We start from the raw sequence: 21152 nt of genomic DNA on the forward strand, positions 1-21152 counted from the left end.
ACTGAGCATATTAAAAGGTAGGTAGATAGACAAACGTCAATGTTTAGGACAGGAAAAACAGACCTGACAGACTTCAGACAGTGACAACTTTCACACAGAATGTCTCACTTCTGCTGCAGGATAAACACTCGTAGGTCCCTTTCGACTCAGGATATTCTGTGATCGTGTAAAACTCCCCAGCTCTGGGGTCTGCATGAGAGGCCAGGAATGCAGTTTTAGCAATGCAGCCATGAAGATGGGCTAGAAGCAGCACCTGCTCTGAGCACATCTTTGACATCAGAGGGAGAGCCCCAACCTAGGGAGTGGCTGGGAAGGCTACAGAAGTGGTGTCAGCAGGAGGCAGTGGCTGGGAGCTGCCTGGGGAGAAAGGGAAAAGCATCCTGAGCATGTTGACAGTCTTTTCTGCTACTCCCAGGTGTGCTCCAGCTCAGTAGTTCAGTATGACTTATTTAAAATCAAATAGCATGAAAGCTATTAAATGCAAACACATGATACTGAGACCAGTGTGTGTGTGTTAGTTGCAGGAGCTGCCAAGCCAATCTGTTACTTTGCTAACTTTGTCTTGCTCTCCATCCAGCTGACAATGCCCCCAAGCTCTCTGGTAAGGTGAAAACTATTTTATTTCGCTCCAGCTGTGGAGTGGCCTGCAGGGCAGCAACTGTCACCATCTCCTTTCCCAGAAAGAAGAGTCCCTGGGAACTGTGGCAACGCTAACGCAGCACTAGCCAGACTCCTGTACCATGCTTGCTGTCTGCTGCTCTCTGCTTGGAGGTGTTCATTCTCAGCTGTCATATGCAAAATCACTCAAGGCTGATTCCACTAGCAGCAGCACAGAAACAAAGCCTACTCTTGTGTAAAGTGACTGGAAAGCTGAGCAGCCTCTTGCACCACGGCTGTACTGGCTGGCTTGTGCTTTGTGCCAGATCTTGCTGTTGACCTGCCCAGCAGAACAAAACCAAACCTTTTGTTCTGCTGCTGGCTGTGTGCCAGGGTAATGGGTTTTGGTGATAGGAGCACCATGGGCACAGAGAGAAAAGACCATTTTCTTGCTGCTTTGGTAAGGTGGTGAAGGACATTTAGGTACTTACTTAAAACCCAATGCAGATTTCAATGATGGAAAATAAGACCCCAACCAAATGGGCAGTGAATCTTCCACAGGAGGCTGTATTTAATACGTGGTCTTTTGGGTCTTGCACTGTTTGCCATGTCTGCTGCGGGCTGGCATGGAAGAGAGGCTGTACTCCCAAACTGGAAATGGGCAGCATCAGCAGATGGTGTCCTGGACCCACTGTAACACTGAAGTACAATCAGACTTTGCCTCATGTGGCATGAGCAAGGAGGACTGTCAACCACATTCCCTGAGTGGTTGGCACAGCCAGCTTGACAACTACTGTCCTGCTCAGCTCAAGCACTGCTCGAGAGACAGGTCAGACAGGTAGATGCTCTGTCCTTCTCTGTCTCCCTGAAATAAGTATCTCAACAACTCCCCCCAGCATACACATTCCAGCTTCTTATAAGGCTGTTTCACAGAAAGGAGAAATATAATATACTTCTGCCTACTCTCATGATAGAGTCTTGTAGCACAAAATTTAGCTGGCAATAGAAACGAAAGACAATGCAATAAATATAAGAATAGAATTGGTTTATTAGATCTATTTTACATAAAGTAATCAAGAACAAATTACTTGAAGAACTGTTTGTATACCATGGCAATATTCTTGCTGACTCAAAGTTACTGAAGTACAAAAGACAACATACAAAATGATGCATGCCTCATTTGACTCTGGTTTTATTGAGACCCATGAGGAATGTGACATCCTTGGACAGCCAAACAAGACAGACAGAACAGTGTGTGTGTATATATGTATATATAACATGTACTGTACACATTTTACTGGTAACACATCTGCAGTTCACTCACACATATCAATTACTTGCTCTAATTCTATGAGAATTTTTCTGGGGTGAGGGCAGATCACCGAAGCTTTCAAGCTTTGCAGGGAGCTATGGGATAACCAGCAGGAATCTACACTCCAGCATCTTGAGTAGAAACTGCTGTGTGCTGCATTCTCACACTGTGGGCGGGTGGTGGGCTAGATGTGGAAAAGGCTGAACAAGCCCTGAGCTCTGGGGAGAGACACAACTCTGGGACTGCACATGGAATCATAGAGGGGTTTGGGTTGGAAAGGACCTTAAAGATCATTTAGCTCCAGCCCCCCTGCCATGGGCAGGGACACCTTCCACTAGACCAGGTTGCTCAGGGCTCCATCCAGCCTGGCCTTGAACATTGCCAGCGATGGGGCATCCACAGCTTCTTTAGGCAGCAGTACATGACTGCTGTTGAGCACTGGGAAGTCCAAGCTTATCTGCTGAGGAGTGCATTTTTTCATTTCTGCATTTAGCAAGCATGGCTGTCTGCTAGCAGCACAGAAGTCTAAACCGAGTGAAAATAAGACGCTTTCTTCCTTAAATCCCAATTTTCTTTGCAAAAGCTGGTGCTTGGATAGCAATTGTTTTTAATTAACATAGCAAGACACATTCTTTAAAGACAATACTCCCAGTGCATCAGGTGGAAAGAACACAACTGGTCTCTGCTGGACAGTGAAGGAACATGTTGGCTGGAGCATCCTGGTCCCCACAGTGGTGGCAGCACTGAGAAGAGCAAGGTGGCACAGGCTTCCCTCCACACCTTGGCCAACACAGCCGGGCTGTGGAGCCTTGGCTGCTCCAGTGCCCAGGCCCTGGGGTGCACTCGGCCCTGGCTGAGATCCCAACTGCTGTGAGGAGGGAAAGGGCACCCCACAACCACTTTGGGATCTCCTCACCTTGCATTGTCTTCTGCACAACAATCAACTGGAGCTATTCTCTGGAGCCTGAATGTTTCTTATTTTCTGAGCAAGGACATCTACCCACTTTTTATATTATCACCAAAGGGGAAGAGTATGTTCTCCATCTCATAGGCTTCTTCTACACTTGAAAATAAACTACGGATTTTGGTCCTTTCATAGAGGCAGAGATTCATGGACACAGGAGAAAGGGGAGAAAACAACCAACCCAAATCCAGTTTTTAGAGATACATCCCATTGATGAGGTAATCAGATTCTTCAGATGTAATGGGTCGAGCTTTTTTGAGCTTCTGTTTCACTAAGCGCAGTCTGCAAGCAACCATAAGCAGCAGCAAAGCAGTGATTGCCAAGCCTAAGGCTAAGGGTAACACAGCACCTACAGTGAGGTTAAGAAAAATTACATTTTATTTAGCACAGCGAGATGCTGGTAGAGAAAACCTGGATTTTTTCTTTAAAAATACAGCTAGTCTATCACTTAGTTAGTTAGTTAGTCCAATTTCTAACATTGGAACAACTCATACTATGAAACTAAAGTGTATGATCATGTTAGGGACAGTTCAGAATATGTAAGTACATTATTCAATTCTTGACTACTTTATCTGTATCTATAGCACCTGACTGGAAACCTGTCGTAATTCAAAATTAATTCACATGGTTGGTCTTACCTGTTTCTGGGATTGGGTGACCACCTCCAACCTGATCTCTCTTTGGCATCATTATGCCATCCCCATTTTTATCATCTGTTCTTTTCCCTGAGGAACTGTTATCTGCACAAAATCAAGCAAGATGAATGAATACTGCAGTTCAGTGACTCAGGAAGCCTTATCCACACACAGGACACTAGTATTAAATAATGTGAAGCACTTAAACATAAGAGAAAAACACAAACAAAAGAACAGTTTAAGAACTTCTGATTGTGTAACTTGAATTTTTGAAATAATATGAAACTAAAGCTAAAATTTAAATTCAATTTTACCTCCCAAAGCACAGTGCATCTCAATCAAAAGCAAGGGCACTTTGACTGCTGTGATACATTTGCTGGCAGCCTTCAGAACTGTGGGAGAGCTAGCAGAAACACACTGTGCTACAAGATTGGTAGGATATGAATGTGAAATGTTGTAATTGGAATTACATATAGTGGTGGGTGCTAAGGAAGTGTTTAAGTCAATTTGGAACGTGCACTGTGTGTAAGTCACACCCACCACCACCAGCTCTGAAGAGCTGCAGAAGGTGTCCCTGGCAGTGGCAGCAGCAAATGTACACGACTGCTAATTACAGCTTAAATTGTTTCCTTGGTACTGACATGAAAGTCCATGCTAATGCCCCCACTCCAAGGCAGAACACAGCCTCCCAGGCTGCTGCCTCATTGCCCTGCCATTTTGGCTGGGGGTGCATAAACACCAACTTCACTGCAGGGAATGCTGTAGAAACAAGCCATGGCCCTCTCCTTGCTGGGCTCCTGATGTTGTCCTGGCATGTAAAGTGGGCTTAAAAAATTCCTAAGAGCAAATTAAAATATCGGTATGATGTCAGAGATGTGCAAGACCACCTGAATGTAACTGACACCAACACCAGCAGCTGTTTTCTGCTTCTGTTTTTCCTGAATTAAACTAAATTAATATTTGTCTTTATTTTGAAAATACCCAAAAGACATCAGCTCTTTTTAAGAGGTACTCCAGCCTGCATCTAAATGCCTGTTTTAGAAATTTGTTTCCCTGCCATATAAGTAAAGTGAATTTTTAAGTCAATTTTTAAGTCAAAAAATTTGGTAAATATGGAGAGAAGTTTAATGGGAAATTTTTGGAAGGGTAGAAGAACAGAATCCTTTTGATAAAGCTTGTAGGGTTTTGCTAGGACTTGTGGCTGTTCTTACACGCCTGGAGAGACTATCAGAGTCAATGCTGCTCAGTATCTTATCTGCTATCTCTACAACACAAAGAGAAATTTCCCCAAAGAAGTTTAGGAGCCTGGCATAAAGCATTTTACATGGGTTTAATTTGATTTTCACTTTCTCTTGATTTTCTAGTCTGTTCTGAGAAAATTGCCATTTACAGCCCTTTCCATTTACCCTAATCACAGATCTAGGTTACGGCTACTGCTGTGGGTGCCTCCACAGTAAAAACATGACTAAGGCTTGGGCACTCAGTCAAATGTTGTAATCCCAGCCCTGAACACCACTGCACAGGCAGCCTGGGAGAGGCAGAGACCCTGTGCCAGGGGAGCACAAAGCTGTTATGGTGATTTATACACTTGGGTTGGCTGTGCTGGAGAGTGCAAATTTTCAGGCTGCACGTGAATTCAACCCATCTGCATGACCCTGTTTGCTACTGGCCCCTGCTGCTTAGAAACCAGTCCACTGCTCAGCCAGAGTGCTGTGCTGCTACTGAGTGTTTCCTATATTCATCTGCAAGTTCAGGAGTGCCAGAATATGCAGCTGGGCTTTAGAATTTCCCTGGAGAAGGAGACTGGGGCTATCTGGAGGCAGCCATGCAGAAATGCTGCGCTGGCCTTTTCAGGAGATGCAGCCTGGGTAACTTTACTACCATGGAGACATGTCTACAGAGAGAGAAAGGACTCTTATTGACATCAAATGCCTCTTCCTCCATCCACTCCCGACTTGGAAAGAAAATGTTTGGCCTTTCAGCTTGGGCTAAAGTAGACCTCCTGTTGCAGAAGACTCAGTGCCCTGAGTGTCTGAGGGGGTTATTTCAAAGTCAGACTTGGTGTTCCCCTGGACTTGACCTGCTGTAGAGAAATCCATTGAAAAGGCACGAGTGCAAAATAAGATTTACCCATTGTAAACAAGCAATGATTTTTGGGTTCTGTTTTGGTTGGTTGTGTTTTTTTTCTCTTTACTGTGAATAGATCCCCTGTTAGGCCAGGCAGAAGTTTTAAACAGTCCTTAACTTGGACTTGCACATTTTCCTCTGATCGCTGATACTTCAGTGTAAATCCTTAAAGTTTGTATCAAGTCAGAGCTAAGTATGAAGGGCCACTGTAAGGAAGGTTAAAGGAAATTTGGAACAGAAAAACTATTAAGAGAATATGGATTCTGGAAAAAAGCTCCCCTAGTATCACCCACATAGATAGAAAACTCTGTATCTGCTACCAGGAACTATCCCACAGTCCAAAACATTATAACTTAGCCCAGCTCCTCTGAAGAAAAGGAGGAAAGATAAATATGCTCATACTTGATAAGGAAGTCCCTTTATTAGACATCTTTATTGAATTCTCAAGAGATGAAAGCTGTTTATGGAGAGGTAAGTACCAGAAGGGACAGGCCTTCACTGTTACTTTAGCTACCACTAACGAAAAAACAAATTAAAAAAAGAAAACAAAGGAACTCTTCAGTCCTACAATATCTTGGGAAAAACTTCTCCTTTAAAAATCAACTGAAAGCTCCTGTATGAAGCATTGAGTCTAGCAGCTGGCTGGAATGTGCCACATGCTGTCTCCAGTAGATATAAACCTTCACTTCCTCTGCCTTTTAGTCACTGGATTTATGAGTATTACATTTTCCTTGTATTTCCATGATGATCTGAAACTGTCAGCTGAGAATTAAGAAAAATGTGGCCCTGAATTTTTCACTTGCAAGTGAAAAGCTGGAACCTGTGCTGCCAGTGTAAAGCCATATCCTCTAATCTGTATCTTAAGTAGACAGCTTTTCACCATAGTGACATTAAAACCACTAAAGCTTATTTTCAAAATTTATGTAAAATTGTATATAAGAAGCCTGGATGTTCACAGTGTCAGCTCCAGGCCAACAAGAACATGACTGCCTTGGTCCAACAAAGACCTCTAGAGTGATTCAGAGGCAGAGGTTCTACCTTGACACAAGCACCAGGAGACAATCTCTCCCAGAACAGGATTTCTGCCAGAGGCATTGCTGAACTTCTGAGACTGCTGGTATGATTCCTGCTCAGCATTGCTTACCTCTCCTCAAAAATGCACTAGCATTATTGCCCTACTGGACACATTTCCAGATGAGCTTCATGGAGCTGCTCCAGCATTTCTGTGCCTCTCATTTTTGTACCACATAATTATTAGACTTGGTCTGTAACCTCCCTGAGATGGCAGTGATGGAGGGAAGTCTAATTAATGGATCTGAGTGGATTTTAAGGAATAGGTTAGATGCTTGTCTCTTCAACTCCATAAAGACTGAGGTGCTTCCCAGTGGGGCAAGACTTGAGTCTCTCTGGACCTCTGTGAATCACCTCTATGAAGTTTCAGTGTCGGCAGGAGAAGACAGCAGCTCAGAGCAAGTTTTGGCAGAGCAGTTTTTGGCAGCTGCCCTTCAGACCCAGGTACCTAGCATTTAACCAGCACTCTTCATGTCCCACCCCATGCACCCTAACTGGAATTGATCCATAGGTGATTTTAAACCTCACTGAGCTATTTGCTGCTTTTTTTAGTTAGAAGTATTGGGCTCCTAGGTCAATAAAGACTGGATCTTTCTATTCCACAGGAAAATTATTAAGCATCTAAAATTTTGACTGAGCTTTGTCAAAAGAAAAATATTAAACCCACAAGAATTAAAACAGCTTGAAATCTTGCCTGTTGAAAATTAGAAGATTAAAACAGGTACTGGTAGTACACTAATCACTGAAGCCCCATCACACTTCCTAAGTTTTCTACAAATCTTTTTCTTTGCTTGTGTACTGCTGTGCCAAAGGCTACTTTTAGAGCAAAACTGGTGCAAGTAAGTTACTGTGCAATGGGTAAACACAGAAAATGATTATGCAAAAATGCTTCTGCTTCTGTACATCCAGTTACAACCCTTGATTACCAGTTGCTGAAGGTGGTGACCTCAGTTCTGGTTTTATGCCCGGATTCACAAGCCAAATGATTTTTGAGACCTATTTAGCAGCTGACTTCCTACTGGAGCCTGCAAAGCCCTTTGGAAGTTTGATGTTTAGTTTGGGTGGCCCCATATCAGGTGTCACTCAAGACTGTGGGTGAGAAAGGTTTGAAGCAGACTTCAGAATTTTAGTCAGCAGTGAGGAGTCATCTAGAGGTCAGCTACACTGCCAGAAAAGGGGAAAACATTTGGGACAGGATTTTGCTATCATTCCCCACACATTCACTGAGGCCATCAAATTCTTGAGAACATTGTTTTCACTCCCTTTGCAGAGTTTTCACTTCTTCTGCACTTCACAGAGGAAGTACAAGCGCCTTGAAGGAACGTCCAGGTGCCAACCAGGGCATGCCCTTTTCCAGAGCTGACAGCAGAGGGCACTGAGCACTGATCTGTTGTAACTGGAAAACTAAGCTGGTTATAAATAGCTGTGTCTTAGGGCACATGAATCAGTCTAAACCATGAAGAAATAGAAGGGGGGTGGGGTGGGTGGGTATTGATTTTAGGCTCTGTGTGCACAGTTTTGCTTTCATATAATTGCCATTTCAGATCATTTTAATTCATCATCATGAACCTTAAAAGACACATCAATTTCACTGCAGCTTCTGGAACTTTACCAAGGCCAGGGTTGGGGCTCTGCCTGTAACCTCACACAATGACTCACTACAGGCTCACAGCCACTGTGCAGAACAATACCGGGGACATGTACACGGACACCTGAGTAGCTTGTTATCAACGCCTATCTCCTTTTGTACAGTGATGAAACACTTCTCCTGGCCTGGAGACAGAGTTCAGAAAAAAACAATGCCCATAATAGTAAAGATATTAGTTCAGGAAAAAAAAAAAAAGAGAAGTAATACTTAGCACCAGGAGAAAAGCAATTACTTTCACCCAAGTTGAACAGTACCTTATTATGTTCTCCTGAAGTACTCCTCTACAGATTTAAAGAGCCTGAATATATCAGCCTACACAGCTGAACCTGTGGCAGAATTTTTATTTAGTTCACTGCACATTCTGTTCTTTAGACTGTATTATTTTCCTAGCATTCCTACATTTTAACTTCATTTTCCACCTAGTGAAAAACAGACTTGACAATAATAAATTAAAACCTACTTAGAACTTCATTATTACAGGTTTCTTTTGTATTTATTTATGTTTGAAATTTTTTTCCTCTTAGCCAGGAGCCAAAAGACAATTAAATGAAATTTAAGGTGCAAGACACTTCCTTTCTTTAAGGAGAAGGATTTATTGAAACTTACTCAAATCTTACCTGGCACAAATCCACTGATTTGTTTCTTTGGTCCCTGAGAAAGCGATTGGTTAGACATGTCTGTATCCACTGAGAGAAGTGGCTGATTTCTGGCAGTGGCTTTCAGGGTGCTCTCTGCAGAGTTTTCCTCTGTGTTTTCAGTCAGTCCTGCAGTCCTTTGCTGGGTAGTGCCAAGAGCTGCATGTGTTACCGTCTTCCGACCCGAGCTGACTGTTAACAGAAACAAAAATTTTTGTACAACATTGAAGGGAATGGAAGTGTTCTTAAGGAAGACTGTCCAAGATGGGCCTTGGGGCAGAGTAAACAACTTCCTCAGGTTCACACATATGATAAAATGTGAGTCACAGATACCTAACACTTACTTGCTTGCAAGAGTACACTTATGACCCCTACAGTGAAATCCAGCAACTAAAATGGAAGAGTGGTTAGCCATTGTGCCCATTAACCCTCTGATGGTTTTTGTTCACTTAGCTGAGCATGGGCACATGCTGAGGGATGACTAACAAGAACAAACAGTATGATGGTGAATCAACCAGTTCCCTTGCGTGTCCACAGTGCTCCAGATTCTTGCAGGGTGTCTAACAGCACTGTGAAGGGCACCTCTGAAACACCCTTTCAGAAAGACACCACAGCGCTTGTTTCCAGAAGTTATCATGCAAGTGCAAAACCAATCTTTTAACTGCTGAACACAAAACCTGACACTTAGGGACCCTTGAGAGTTTTAATATGCTTTGAAGAAAATTTCTGAGCACCTGAGTATGCAGATATTAAACCTTCCCACGTGCTAATTCCAATGAAAGGCCAGAAGCAAACTGCTTGCTCACAGGGAGAGAGGCCACAGAAGCGGCATTGTCCCCCTTTGGTCATTGAGGCTGTGGTTACTTTCACAGTCTGCTGTGCCACTGTGGCCTGGCACACTTACGATTCTGGCAGAAAGTCTCGTCTGATCCATCAGGACACTGTCTCACACCATCACACGCAAACGTGATGTCAATGCAGCAGCCATCATCACAGATAAACTGGTAGCGAGAGCAAACCCCAACACAGGCTGTTGAGAAACAATTCCCAAATTAGCAAAAGAGAAATCCAAGTAGCAAATACTGAGTCAGTGACTAAATTCTGCAGCATGGAGGAAAAAGCAAAACCACACTGTCAAGAAGCACTGTGAACAAGGCAGAAAGTTCAGACTCAGCTATGTGACATCGTATTGACACAGAAGCAAAGAAAGGCAACAGCTGTTCTTGGCACCTTCATCACTAGCCTGGAAATCTCTTTATTACAGGAATACTCAACCTGTTGCACTTTACACTTTGTGCAGCACCCTTACAGTGCTTTGAATTCTGTTGGCCTAAGCTGAAAGGGGATCTTCCTGGGCTTAAAAGATGCAGAACAGCCCTGAAAAAAAATGAAATATGGGTGGCTGTAATTGCTTCCCTCCAGCGCATAATTCCTACTACATATCCATTCAACACCAATATGTTGTTTTACATATACACATTCGGACTATATGGGATCCTTTATGGCATATTTTCTGCAACCTAATTAAAATACTTCATCATTTTATTTATTCATCATTTATTGACATCAGCAATTCAGTGACTTCAATACAGCACACACCAGAATAGGACTAGGTCATGCTCTTACAAATTACTTTCACCAGAAAGAACTGACTGCTGCCTGCTTTGACATTTAGATTCCCCTGGAAATGGAGAGTATCCCTGGATGCTGCATTTTGCATACTCAAAGCTTTCCTGAAACCCATTCTGATTCTGTAATTATCAAGTGTTTACCTTTGTGCTTTTGTCTTTCCAACAGCAGTGCAGTTCATCACTTTGCAAAGCACTACCATGTTCAGTTGTTCAATGCTTGATTAGTGTCAAAAGAGCAAATCAATTTGCATAAGGGAGTCACAGCCTTTGGTTGTTATCCTGCTGTGCACCAAACGCTGCACCATGCTAAGGGAAGGATGCCAGGAATGAAGACAACTGTTTAAAACCCCTAAAATCTGAAAATGCATCTCCTGAACTTCAGCACTAGTAATAGCACTGATCTTGCATGTATTAAGGCATCAGGAACTGGTTTAGCTGTAGCAGTAGCACTTGAATTGCTTATGTAGCTGGGGAATTTAAAAAAAAAAAAGACAGCAAATCCCCTATGTGTCCCATACAAAAAATATCCAAGATACCCACAGCAGCAAATAAACAAACCAGCAAACCTCTCTGGCTGCTTTAGTTGAATTAAACATTAATGAACACAACCCTATCATCCATTACTGGAACACAGGCACTATTAAGCCGACTTTTTGGAATAACAGCTTATTGCCACAGGGACTACCCTCTCTCACATAGAGATATTGTGCTGGTGCAGAGCAAGATTTTTACTGGTTCTGCTGAACATGGAGATAATGCTATTTAACTTTTACTTTCTGCCAGAGCAGCAGATCTGCATTAGCAAGTTCTTAATTACAATGTAATTAGAAGTTATTACATTTAAAAGCAGGACTGACAGCCACTGAAATCCAGCTTACTTTCTACTTTTTATATGTTTCTGAGGCTCAGTTTAAAAATGATGGGTCAGGTCCAGGTCCAATCAGCTTCCCCGGTAGCATTAAGGCTTCAATAATAACCATCAGACAGAAAAACTTAAATGCACTGAAACAAAAAACCATGCCAACCTTCAGACCAAAAATGAAGGTCAGTATTATTATTAGTCTGCCTCAAACACACTATGAAGTGATTTTAACTGGGTCTTCCCTATAGCATATATATTCCCTGTCATGTTGCCCACACCATCTGACTGTTACAATGCACCTGATACCTGTGTCAATATTTCACTCTTCCAACCCTGCATGCTTATTAGCAGTAAAAGGACAAACATTCAGTGCCTGAAAGTATTATTGCTCTAACAAGTGATGCTTGCTTGTTTCCTCAGTTTGAAAGAGTGATTCAAAGCTGAAACAGATGTCATTATGTAATGAACAAGGGCAAAATAAAACACTGAAAATGGAGATTAACATTTTTATCTTTACCAAGACCCTTGCTCTGACCTGAATACCACACCCTGGGTGTCACAGAGGCAACAGCTCCAGTCATTTTCTCACCTGCTGCAGAATGAACCATGGGCAGAATAGTCACAGAGACGTTGTCAGAGCTCCGCTGACCTGCAGTGTCTGTCACTGTTAGCTGGAAAATATACCCACCTTCCTGCATGTGGGACAGTTTCAGTGTTCCTGGCTGTGGTACCTGAGTAAAGGCACACAGTAAAAAAAAAACCATATTGGTACAATGGATCCATCCATGACTTTCCAGGAATAAGGAGCTCACCATGCAGATTAAATACTTCCTGCAGTCTAGTCAGCCTATTCAAGCATGTATTTCAGCATGGAACATTTGATCTCTTTTTTTTTTTTGCATCCATTTGTAAAAAACCCACAACATCCAGGTAGTGTTTTCATGATCTGCTCAGTTACCTGGAGCTGTGGATCTCAGCACACAAATGGAGAACAAATGGTCACGTATATTTAACTCAATTTTTGAATAATTAGAAATGTAATTTTAGAGGATACGCAGTAAATTATTGGCTTTTTGCTCTTTATCAAGTTAGTCTGTAGACAATATAACATGGATCCACAGAAATAAATTTTCATGCCTGAAAGAGAACAAGAATTTTTAATTAATATGGTCACAGAGTCCTAGACCTTCCACTACAGAAGAGTGCATTGATAAACACGTGTTTTCTCTTAGTGAGAAAATTTCCTAATTGAAATTTCTTTCCTTTTCCATTTACATGAATGCACTCTGTTATCTGATCAGACTGTTGAGTACCTCCTGATGGAGAGTATGACCCCTTAGTATTTTATTCTTTATTGTGTTAAAGGCATTATTATGCTCTGAAAAAAACACCTGCTGTTGTTCACTGTGACTGCTGGGAGAGCAAAGGTGGTATTTAAAACTCAAGAGCCACGGAGCCCAAGCCTCTTCTCAGTGCAGAGACAGAGAAATGCCACTGACTTCTCAATATGCCACCACTCCTCCCAGTGACCTCTGGGCTTTCCTTTTTATCTTCACGCTACCCTGAAGAATGCTGGCCTGTATCTGCTTACACAGAAACTTTGGCTCAAAACAGATAATCAGTATTTTAAAAAAGCCCCAACCGATTACCATCCCTAAGTGTCCAAGAGCTGTGCAGCTGCACAGAGTAGGGGTAGCAATCACAGAAGCAAATTGTCTAAAAAAGCAATAATCAGTCACAATAGGAAAAAAAAATGGCTTCCTTCTACAGTATAAGATCTCTTTATAGAAGTCCTTCCCTCTCCTCTGCCTTCTATTTATTCTTTGCTACATAAGAGCAATGCAACAGCTGTCTTTTATCTTATTTAAATACACTCCATTCTCCCTTGTAGCTATGGATTCATACATTATTCTCAAAGAATAAATGACACGAAATCCAGTAACTTCAGGGCAGTAACCAAGGCACTAAAGACTCAACTGAAGAATGCATGAAAAAAATCAGTTATTAATTCAACTCTAAGATTTAAATTATCATGGCTAATCACCAGGGTACATATCTGTAGGAGAAATCCCTGCTCATTTTAACACAATGGAGAAGTATTTATTTAAGCATAAATGCGTGTCAAATTCATTTTCTGTTAACAAATACAAAGAAGCCACCAAGGTTAACATGAATTTTACAAGTTTGAATGGCTATAAGAATTGTCTCTATTTTGTAAAGTGACTTTGAGTAATATTAAAAATATAAACTTTGAATGTTTGTATTTAATTCTAATTTTTTTTACTCTATGTTACTAAATCACAGATTAATTTTTAAAGTATTTAACTGCTCTTTAAAGCAAAGAATGCTGCAAGGGGCCAGATTAACAAGTCTTTGATAATAAAGTGTGCCTTTTGTCTAGATATCTAGCAACTATTCTTAAAGCTTCATTTTGGTTCACACTCTCTCACTTCTACATATCCTTCCTGCTCTAGGTGGAGTTCCCAATGTGTCTTGGATGTTATGGGCTGTGAACAAACTATGAGTAGAGTCTGTGGACTTGAGACATTTTTTTCTTTCTCTCTTTTTCTGCTGATCCTAGAGCACTGACAAAAAAGACTAAAATTCATAATCCCTCTCTTCATGGGTATTTTAATCTGAAACCAAAGTGCAGCAGAAAATGTATGGATAAAATATCTCATAAGGTCTTCATCATGTTTCTTTGTACCTTCTCCATAAACACTGACAGGAGACTGTTGGTGAAAATCCCTTATTATTTTTAGTAACTGAATTACTGAGGGATCTCTAACTGGGGTGACAGAAGCTGAAAACCAAGTTCAGCGAGTACAAATAATGCAGAGCTCAAATACAGTGGAGAATTATCATCTACTTGTTTGCTGCTGGCTGTCCCATGCCATCCAGGATAGAGACTAACTGTGTAAGCCAGTAGAAATAATCAATGGAACAGTGTAGTCTCCTTCACTGGAGGTCTTCAAGATGGGATTGGATGGATAAAATAATCTCATTGAGGCTCCTTGTCCCACAACAGTTGGACCAGATGATTTTTTTGAGGTCACTTCCAACCTGGGTTGCTCCACATTTCTGTGAAACAAATGTTGGAGTTGTACAGGCATCCTAATTTTGGCGCCTGGTAGACAGATTTGAATACACTTAATATTTTTAGCTGTACATTTAAAACTTGAACACAACAATCTGGAAGTAACTGGCCACAAGGGAGACTGCCCATGTACCTGCATTTCAACCGATGAGTCGCCCTGCAGCAGTGTCCACTCGTAGTGCACAATTCCATGGTCATCAGAACTTTCTCGTCCATCCAAAAGCACCCAGTCCACAGGTGACTGCAGCACAATGTCTTGGCCTGCCTTACACTGTGGAGGCTCATCATATTCTTCTTCTTCAATAAAAAAAGAGAAGATCGGTTCTTTATGAGGGGAGGCTAAATGATTATTTATATGAAACACCTTTTTTTTCTTGGTTAAGGCATTGTTTCACCTCTGTGCAACTTCCTGAAAGAGAAACATGCTCATTAGGACGCATTCTGTTAAGCAAAGTAGTATCTGCTTCAATCTTAGTTAACTGTCCTATGATGTCTTCAGGAATTAACATTAGAAGCACATGGCACAGAAAACCTCAACAGGTACCTGGATGTTTCAGCAATACAACAAACAGGATTATTAACATCAGTGTACTTTTTAAATCTGAACTAAGGAAAATAGGTTTAAATAGGACTTACATACAGATGGTAGCTACAGCACATTTTTTTATACCTTTTATAGTACACTGCATAATTCAGTAGGCTTCTAGTCCCTATTTATAATACATCATTATAGGAATGAAAGACTTATTTAGCATACGGTGGCACCCTGATGAAGCAGTGTACATGATCATTAAAAATCATCAGAAACCACCAATTTTAAGTGCTTCATTTAAGACACAGAAAACTTGATTTTCAGAATATTTAGGATTTATGGCATTTTGCTATCTTCAAATTACAATCCTTATTGATTAAAATTGTGAATGCCAAGCACTTTTGCCAATCAGACCCCAAGCTTTTGGGTTAGACTAACAAAAGTGAACCTCTGTTAGGTGACACAGCCTGTCAGAAGTGTCACTTCTTCTGCAGCCTTTGGACAGATCAGGGAAGAGAGAGGGATAAAAATCTGGTTCAACAAGTCAGCAATTGACAACTTTAGCCACAAGATTTTATCTTTCTACAGTTCCCCACTCAAGTTTCATTCCTTCTCTGGGCACCCTGAAGTGCTGGGGTGCTCTCTGCTCTTCAACCTCTGCAAAGGATACCCTGTAAAGGATACTGTTATGCTCAGAAGAGCAATTACTGAAATCAAGGTTGTAACTGCACTCTGTGCAGGCAGAGCTGTACAAGGAAAGGTGTCTTCCCATCAGTATGGGGAATCTTCCTTGCATCTGCTCCTCAACAGTATCATGAACGTGCTTGAAGCCTTGGAACTCATGGGAGCAGTGGGACACTGTTTATCTCTGACTAAACAGCGAAATTCTTATTTCTTGTTTTTTTCAGTAGTAGGTCAGGCATAGAAAATGTCAAGGCAAATGCCTAAAGTTAGGAAAACATACAAGTAACTGAAACCAGGTCTAATAATAGAAACTATGAAACAGTTCTCGCTCATCTGATGACAAAGGAAGCTTTGCCTAATTTGTATACATACACTCGCTTCTCAAAACCAACTTCGTATAAAAAGCAACATCCAAGTATTGGAGTCCACCAGGGCAAAGGGCTGGAAAGAGGCTTTGGCCCAGGCGCTTGAAAGAAGGATCTCCTTAAGATAGGGTGAGCAAAAGCACACCCTCAATGTCCCCTGGAAAGTTATATGTTAATAGTACTAGAAAATTCTATAGTTTCTCTGTTATTATTGGTTAGAATTTGGGGCAATGTTTTATATATTGCTAATCCCTAGTTTCTATTTGGATCCTTTCCCTCAGACTCCACCCCTAACGTACCTTATGTAAGTTTGTAACCTACCCTGGCCCTTGCCTTTTTGGTGCACCCTGTACTGTTGCTTGACTTATGTTTGTTGTTTTGGTATTTAAGACTTTTACTTTCAGGGTCACTGAATCGTGCCCATCCCTCGTTTATTTGTCACCCTCTTGAGGACCTCTCACAGAGGATCCCGAGGTAGCAGCCAGCCAAACCATCAAGGCCCAGCATGCTACATCCAAGTGCAAAAAAAGCTCCAAAACTCATTGTTAATAAAACCCCAAAACTAATCGTTAATAAACACCATCATTATGGTGCCAGGGCAACTTTTATTTCCTATAAATGAGTTACGTACAGTCTTCACACAATTAACTTTACAAGTGACTGTCAAAAAGAGACTGACCTGGGTCTCAAACAGCACAGCCTAGTCTTCTACTTCTGCCTTGGAAAAGGATTTCATACCTGTCTGGTTTAAATGACTTGATCAATGCTCTGCAGGGGCAGAGACAAGCCCCACTTCCCCTAAGCAATGAGGATACTCTCTTCCTGGACTAACTTTATACTCCAGCAGCATGAGTTGCAATGAAGGACCACTTCACATTGAGTCAGTCACAGAAATTCATGCCAGCCCTTTGTAACGGATGAGTGAGGGACCACACAGACCTCTGGTCTCAGAGGAAGGAGGCACCACCTCCATCTTCTTGTAAGCCACCAGACCATCTTCAGAAAGGTAAATCAATGGCAAAAAGATAGATTTGGCCTGATAGAGACATATGGCATGGGAGGAGACAGCCTATTGAGATGAAGATTCTTTTTCCACAGAAGAGTTTTAAGCAATAGAACACATGATTCTTAGAGAGTGAAACATCTCCAAATCTGGGGAATAAGAAGTCAGAATAAAAAAACCAGGCAAACTCTTTGGACGCATGCTCCAAGGAGACACTTGCAACCACCACTCACAGGAATAAAGCACTATCAGCCACAGGTCAGCAGAAAAATCATCCCTTAACTTCTGTTTTCAACTTGCATTTAAGTTGAATTTAAATAAGCAGTATGGAACTGAAATACGTGGTCAACACTCTGAGAAGCTGGAGCTAACTGAATCCTAGAAAAAGGGGTGAAACACTTTTTCTTTTGGAGCAAACACAATAAGTTTTTTTTTTAATCCTGCTTTTTTATTTATTCTACTCCCTCCATCCTTTTAACAGACTTGTCCTGCCAGTAATGAAGTTTTGAGCTAGTTTTCTGCATGAAGGCTTTGCCAACTCCTGAATGTGTTTGGTATTAGTTTACCTTTATGTTGAATCCTCCCATTGCTTACCACTAGTGATCTCAGAGATCACTGTATCCCAATGCACAAAAATAGTTTGGAATTATGAGGGCACCACATCTGTGGGTAAATGTTGGTTTGGTATTATCAAAAAGAAAACAGTGGAAGACTCGAGAACAAAGTACTCTGAAATAAAAAAAAAAAAAAAAGCAAAAAAAAAAAGCAGCAGCTAATATGTGATCCCCTCCCCTAACATGTGATACGGAAAAATATCTTGAAATGAAAAGTTCTTTCCTAAATTTCCTAAACTCATTCATGGGGTGACAGAAGGGAAAAGAGATGTGCCTTCATCATCCTGTTGTCCAGATTGTTTTTTTCAATGTAATTCAAGAATGCACTGGTAACAAAACGTCACAGCAAATAATTCAATCTTAATTTTATCTCTCCTGGTCTATGTCACATCTGACAGATGTTTGAATAAAAGTTCATTCTCCTTTGTGGCTTTGCTTCAGCTCCAGTGTAATTGCATTAAGAAATCATAATCCCCTGTTTCCAATATCACCATCACCCACAAGGCAGACTTTTAAATAAAACCAACAGGACACAGAGCAATTTGCAGACTAGGAAGTGAAATTGCCTTGCAAGTCCACTGCTAGCAGCCAGAAAAGCTGCCAAAAAGGCAAAACATTTAAGAACTCCAGAATTCAAGAACTCAAGGCATTAAAGAAATTCAAGATTTCTAATAGGTAGAGCATCATTTGTACAATATATTATTTACATTGTGCCATAACTGCACTCTAAATTAATTCCAAGTTTTATTAGAATTAAGGCACTTCAAAATGAAGCCTTAGTCTCTGTGACTTTGATGTAAAATCTCATTTTAAGCCTTCTATCATGCAAGTGCATACAGGCTTATGAAATACAATTACCCTGTAGCTACTACATAAATAATACCATGGAACTAATACTCTTCCTCTTGAAACTATCAAAATCACACCTTGGGTTTTTCTGGTACCTTAAGCTTGCCTCATCTATAATGCTCTAAGATCCTTCCTTATAGCTCTCTAATGTACCTGCCCATGCACTTTGCAAAAAATATTTAGGCACCATAATGCCCCTACGAACCAAACCTCTGCTCTCTCATTTTTGCAGGAGATTCTCATTGACACTGACATTCTCATGAAACATACAGGACGGAATAGACCTCAAGCTTGAGGTCTCCCCTCCCAAGACAGCAGTAACAGCAGGGACATCTGGCCACTGTTTTCATCCACACCAACACCAGGTCTTCTTTCTGTTGCATGCAGTGACTAATTTACTTCAGATGAGATCTTTCACTGCGTAAGATGCAGATGACATTTGGGAAAGTATTGTCCACATAGATAATGAAATTAAGTCAAAATTAGTCAAGAGGAGACTGTTTAATAACAGGAGGTGGGGGAAAGCAAATATATTCTTTGAATCAGGTGCTAGGAAACAGACTCCAAATTTAGAAAACCAGATTTTTTTTCATCTACAGCCACTTGTTCTGGATTATATTGTTCTTAAATATGCTTCGGAGTTGAACTGCTGCTTTTGATGTGGCCTAGTTTCCAGAGATACTTGTGAGGAATGTCCATGCTACATCTGGACTACTAATGAGGTATCCTTGTCTTCTTCAGTCTAGCTCTTGAGTTCTTAAGCATGAAATACCTTGATTTAAGAGAGTAAAAAGCTGTCTTAGGCAATGACATTTGGACAGCACCCTCAAGAAGGGCATGTGCTTGCTCTCAGGCAATGCACCAGGTTATGGCATAGCTGGGACCAGCACTTCTTGCTTTCCAAGGTGCCCAATACGCACAGTTCCTGGGGAGCTGAGACTTCTGTGGTTGCCCAGGGAGTGTGGGGCCAGTGAACATGCACATCCCACTGTCTGGCTCCCAGCCACCGGCTGGCTGGCACAGTGCCCCACCAAGGGCTCTGCAGAGGCAGAGGTGTTGAGGGATGGGTTTCCCCAAGCCCAAACACCCCCAAAGCCCTCACAGAATCGGTCAGGTCGGAAGGGACGGCAGTGGGTGATCTGGTCCGGCCTCCCTGCTCAGGCAGGGTCGTCCCACAGCACATGGCACAGGATTGTGTCCAGATCACTCCTGAGTATCTCCAGTGAGGGAGACTCTGCACCCTCTCTGAACAGCCTGTTCCAGTGCTCTGTCACCCACAAAGTAAATAATTTATCCCTCATGTTCAGCTGGAACTTCCTGTGCATCAGTTTCTGTCCGCTGCCTCTTGTCCCACTGCTGGGCACCACCAAGAAGAGCCTGGAAGTATCCTCTTGGGACAGCCCTACCCGTAAGGTATTTATACACTTTGGTAAGGTTCCCTCGGGCACGGCCGGGCCGCCTCTCCCGGCCGAGGGAACTCCGCCGAAGGGCACGGCGCAGCCCGGCTCTCCTCGCCCGTCCTCCCACCGCCGAGGCCCCCAGACCCGGGAGCGGGTTCCCGGCACCGGGGCAGCCGCAGGGACGCGCCCGCTCCCCGGCAGCGGCTCCGCGGCCCTGCCGTCCCCGCGGCCCTGCCACCCCCACGCCGAGCGCCGCCATCTCCCTGCCGCCTTTCCCGCCGCGCAAGCCGCTTACCCGTGGGCGGCGGGGCGATGCCGGCGGTCCGGCGGCTGTAGGAGCTGTAGCCGCGGTGCGGGGCGAAGCGGCAGACGGGGCGGCCGCGGTGCGTGCAGTTGAAGAGGTAGCAGCCCGGCTCGGCAGCCGTGCCCCGCGGGCGGCCGGGCCCCTGCACCACGGCCAGCGTGCAGCGCGGCTCGGCGCAGCAGGCGTCCAGGCACTGCCGCCAGCCCGACACGGCGCCGGGCGCCCGCAGGAAGGTGGCGCCGGCCGCGATGGAATCCTTGGTGCGGATGATGGAGTCGGGCCTGGCGGAGAAGCCGCCGCTTCCGCCGCACCGCTCCTCGCCGCCCCCTCCTCCGCCCGCTGTCGCCGGCGGTCCCGGCTCCTCCTGCTGCAGCTGCCGGCGGAACTCCTCCAGCAGCGTCTCCACGCCCGAGATCTGCGAGCGCAGGTCGGCCAGCGGCGCCGCGCAGCGCCCGCCCGGCAGCACGGCCCGCCCGCCCAGCGCCGCCAGCAGCAGCAGCACCAGCGCCGCCATGGCCCCGGGCGGCGGCGGCGGCGGGAGCGGCTCCCCCGGGGCAGCCCCAGCGAGCGCGGCGCGGGGAGGCGCCGGCCCCGCCCGGCTGCACCAGGCGGAGCGGCCGCGCTCAGCACCGCCGCCCCGAACAGCTCCGGCGGGCCCCGCCCCGGGACCGCCCCCCGCAGGGACATTCCTTCAGCAGTCGCCGTGATTGGAGAGGGAGTAAGGGGCTCGCACTGAAATAGGTATTTTAGGATGTGTATTAGAAAGAAATTCTTTGCTGTGAGGGTGATGAGGCACTGAAACAGGTTTCCCGGAGAAGCTGT

General features: G+C 43.5%; 1 protein-coding gene across 1 annotated transcript; it reads right to left on the minus strand.

The window, feature by feature from the left end:
- Positions 1-1627: 1627 nt before the first annotated feature.
- LRP11 (LDL receptor related protein 11) lies at positions 1628-20886 on the minus strand. The gene is made up of 7 exons (XM_058835156.1): positions 20322-20886; positions 14713-14876; positions 12072-12213; positions 9894-10019; positions 8972-9181; positions 3512-3613; positions 1628-3222 (listed from the first exon to the last, which is right to left on the minus strand). Exons 1-7 carry the CDS (start codon positions 20842-20844, stop codon positions 3068-3070), a joined length of 1422 nt encoding a protein of 473 aa, XP_058691139.1. The 5' UTR covers positions 20845-20886; the 3' UTR covers positions 1628-3067.
- Positions 20887-21152: the final 266 nt, after the last annotated feature.

The sequence above is a fragment of the Poecile atricapillus genome, chromosome 3, assembly GCF_030490865.1.
Source record: "Poecile atricapillus isolate bPoeAtr1 chromosome 3, bPoeAtr1.hap1, whole genome shotgun sequence".
Classification (NCBI taxonomy): domain Eukaryota; kingdom Metazoa; phylum Chordata; class Aves; order Passeriformes; family Paridae; genus Poecile; species Poecile atricapillus.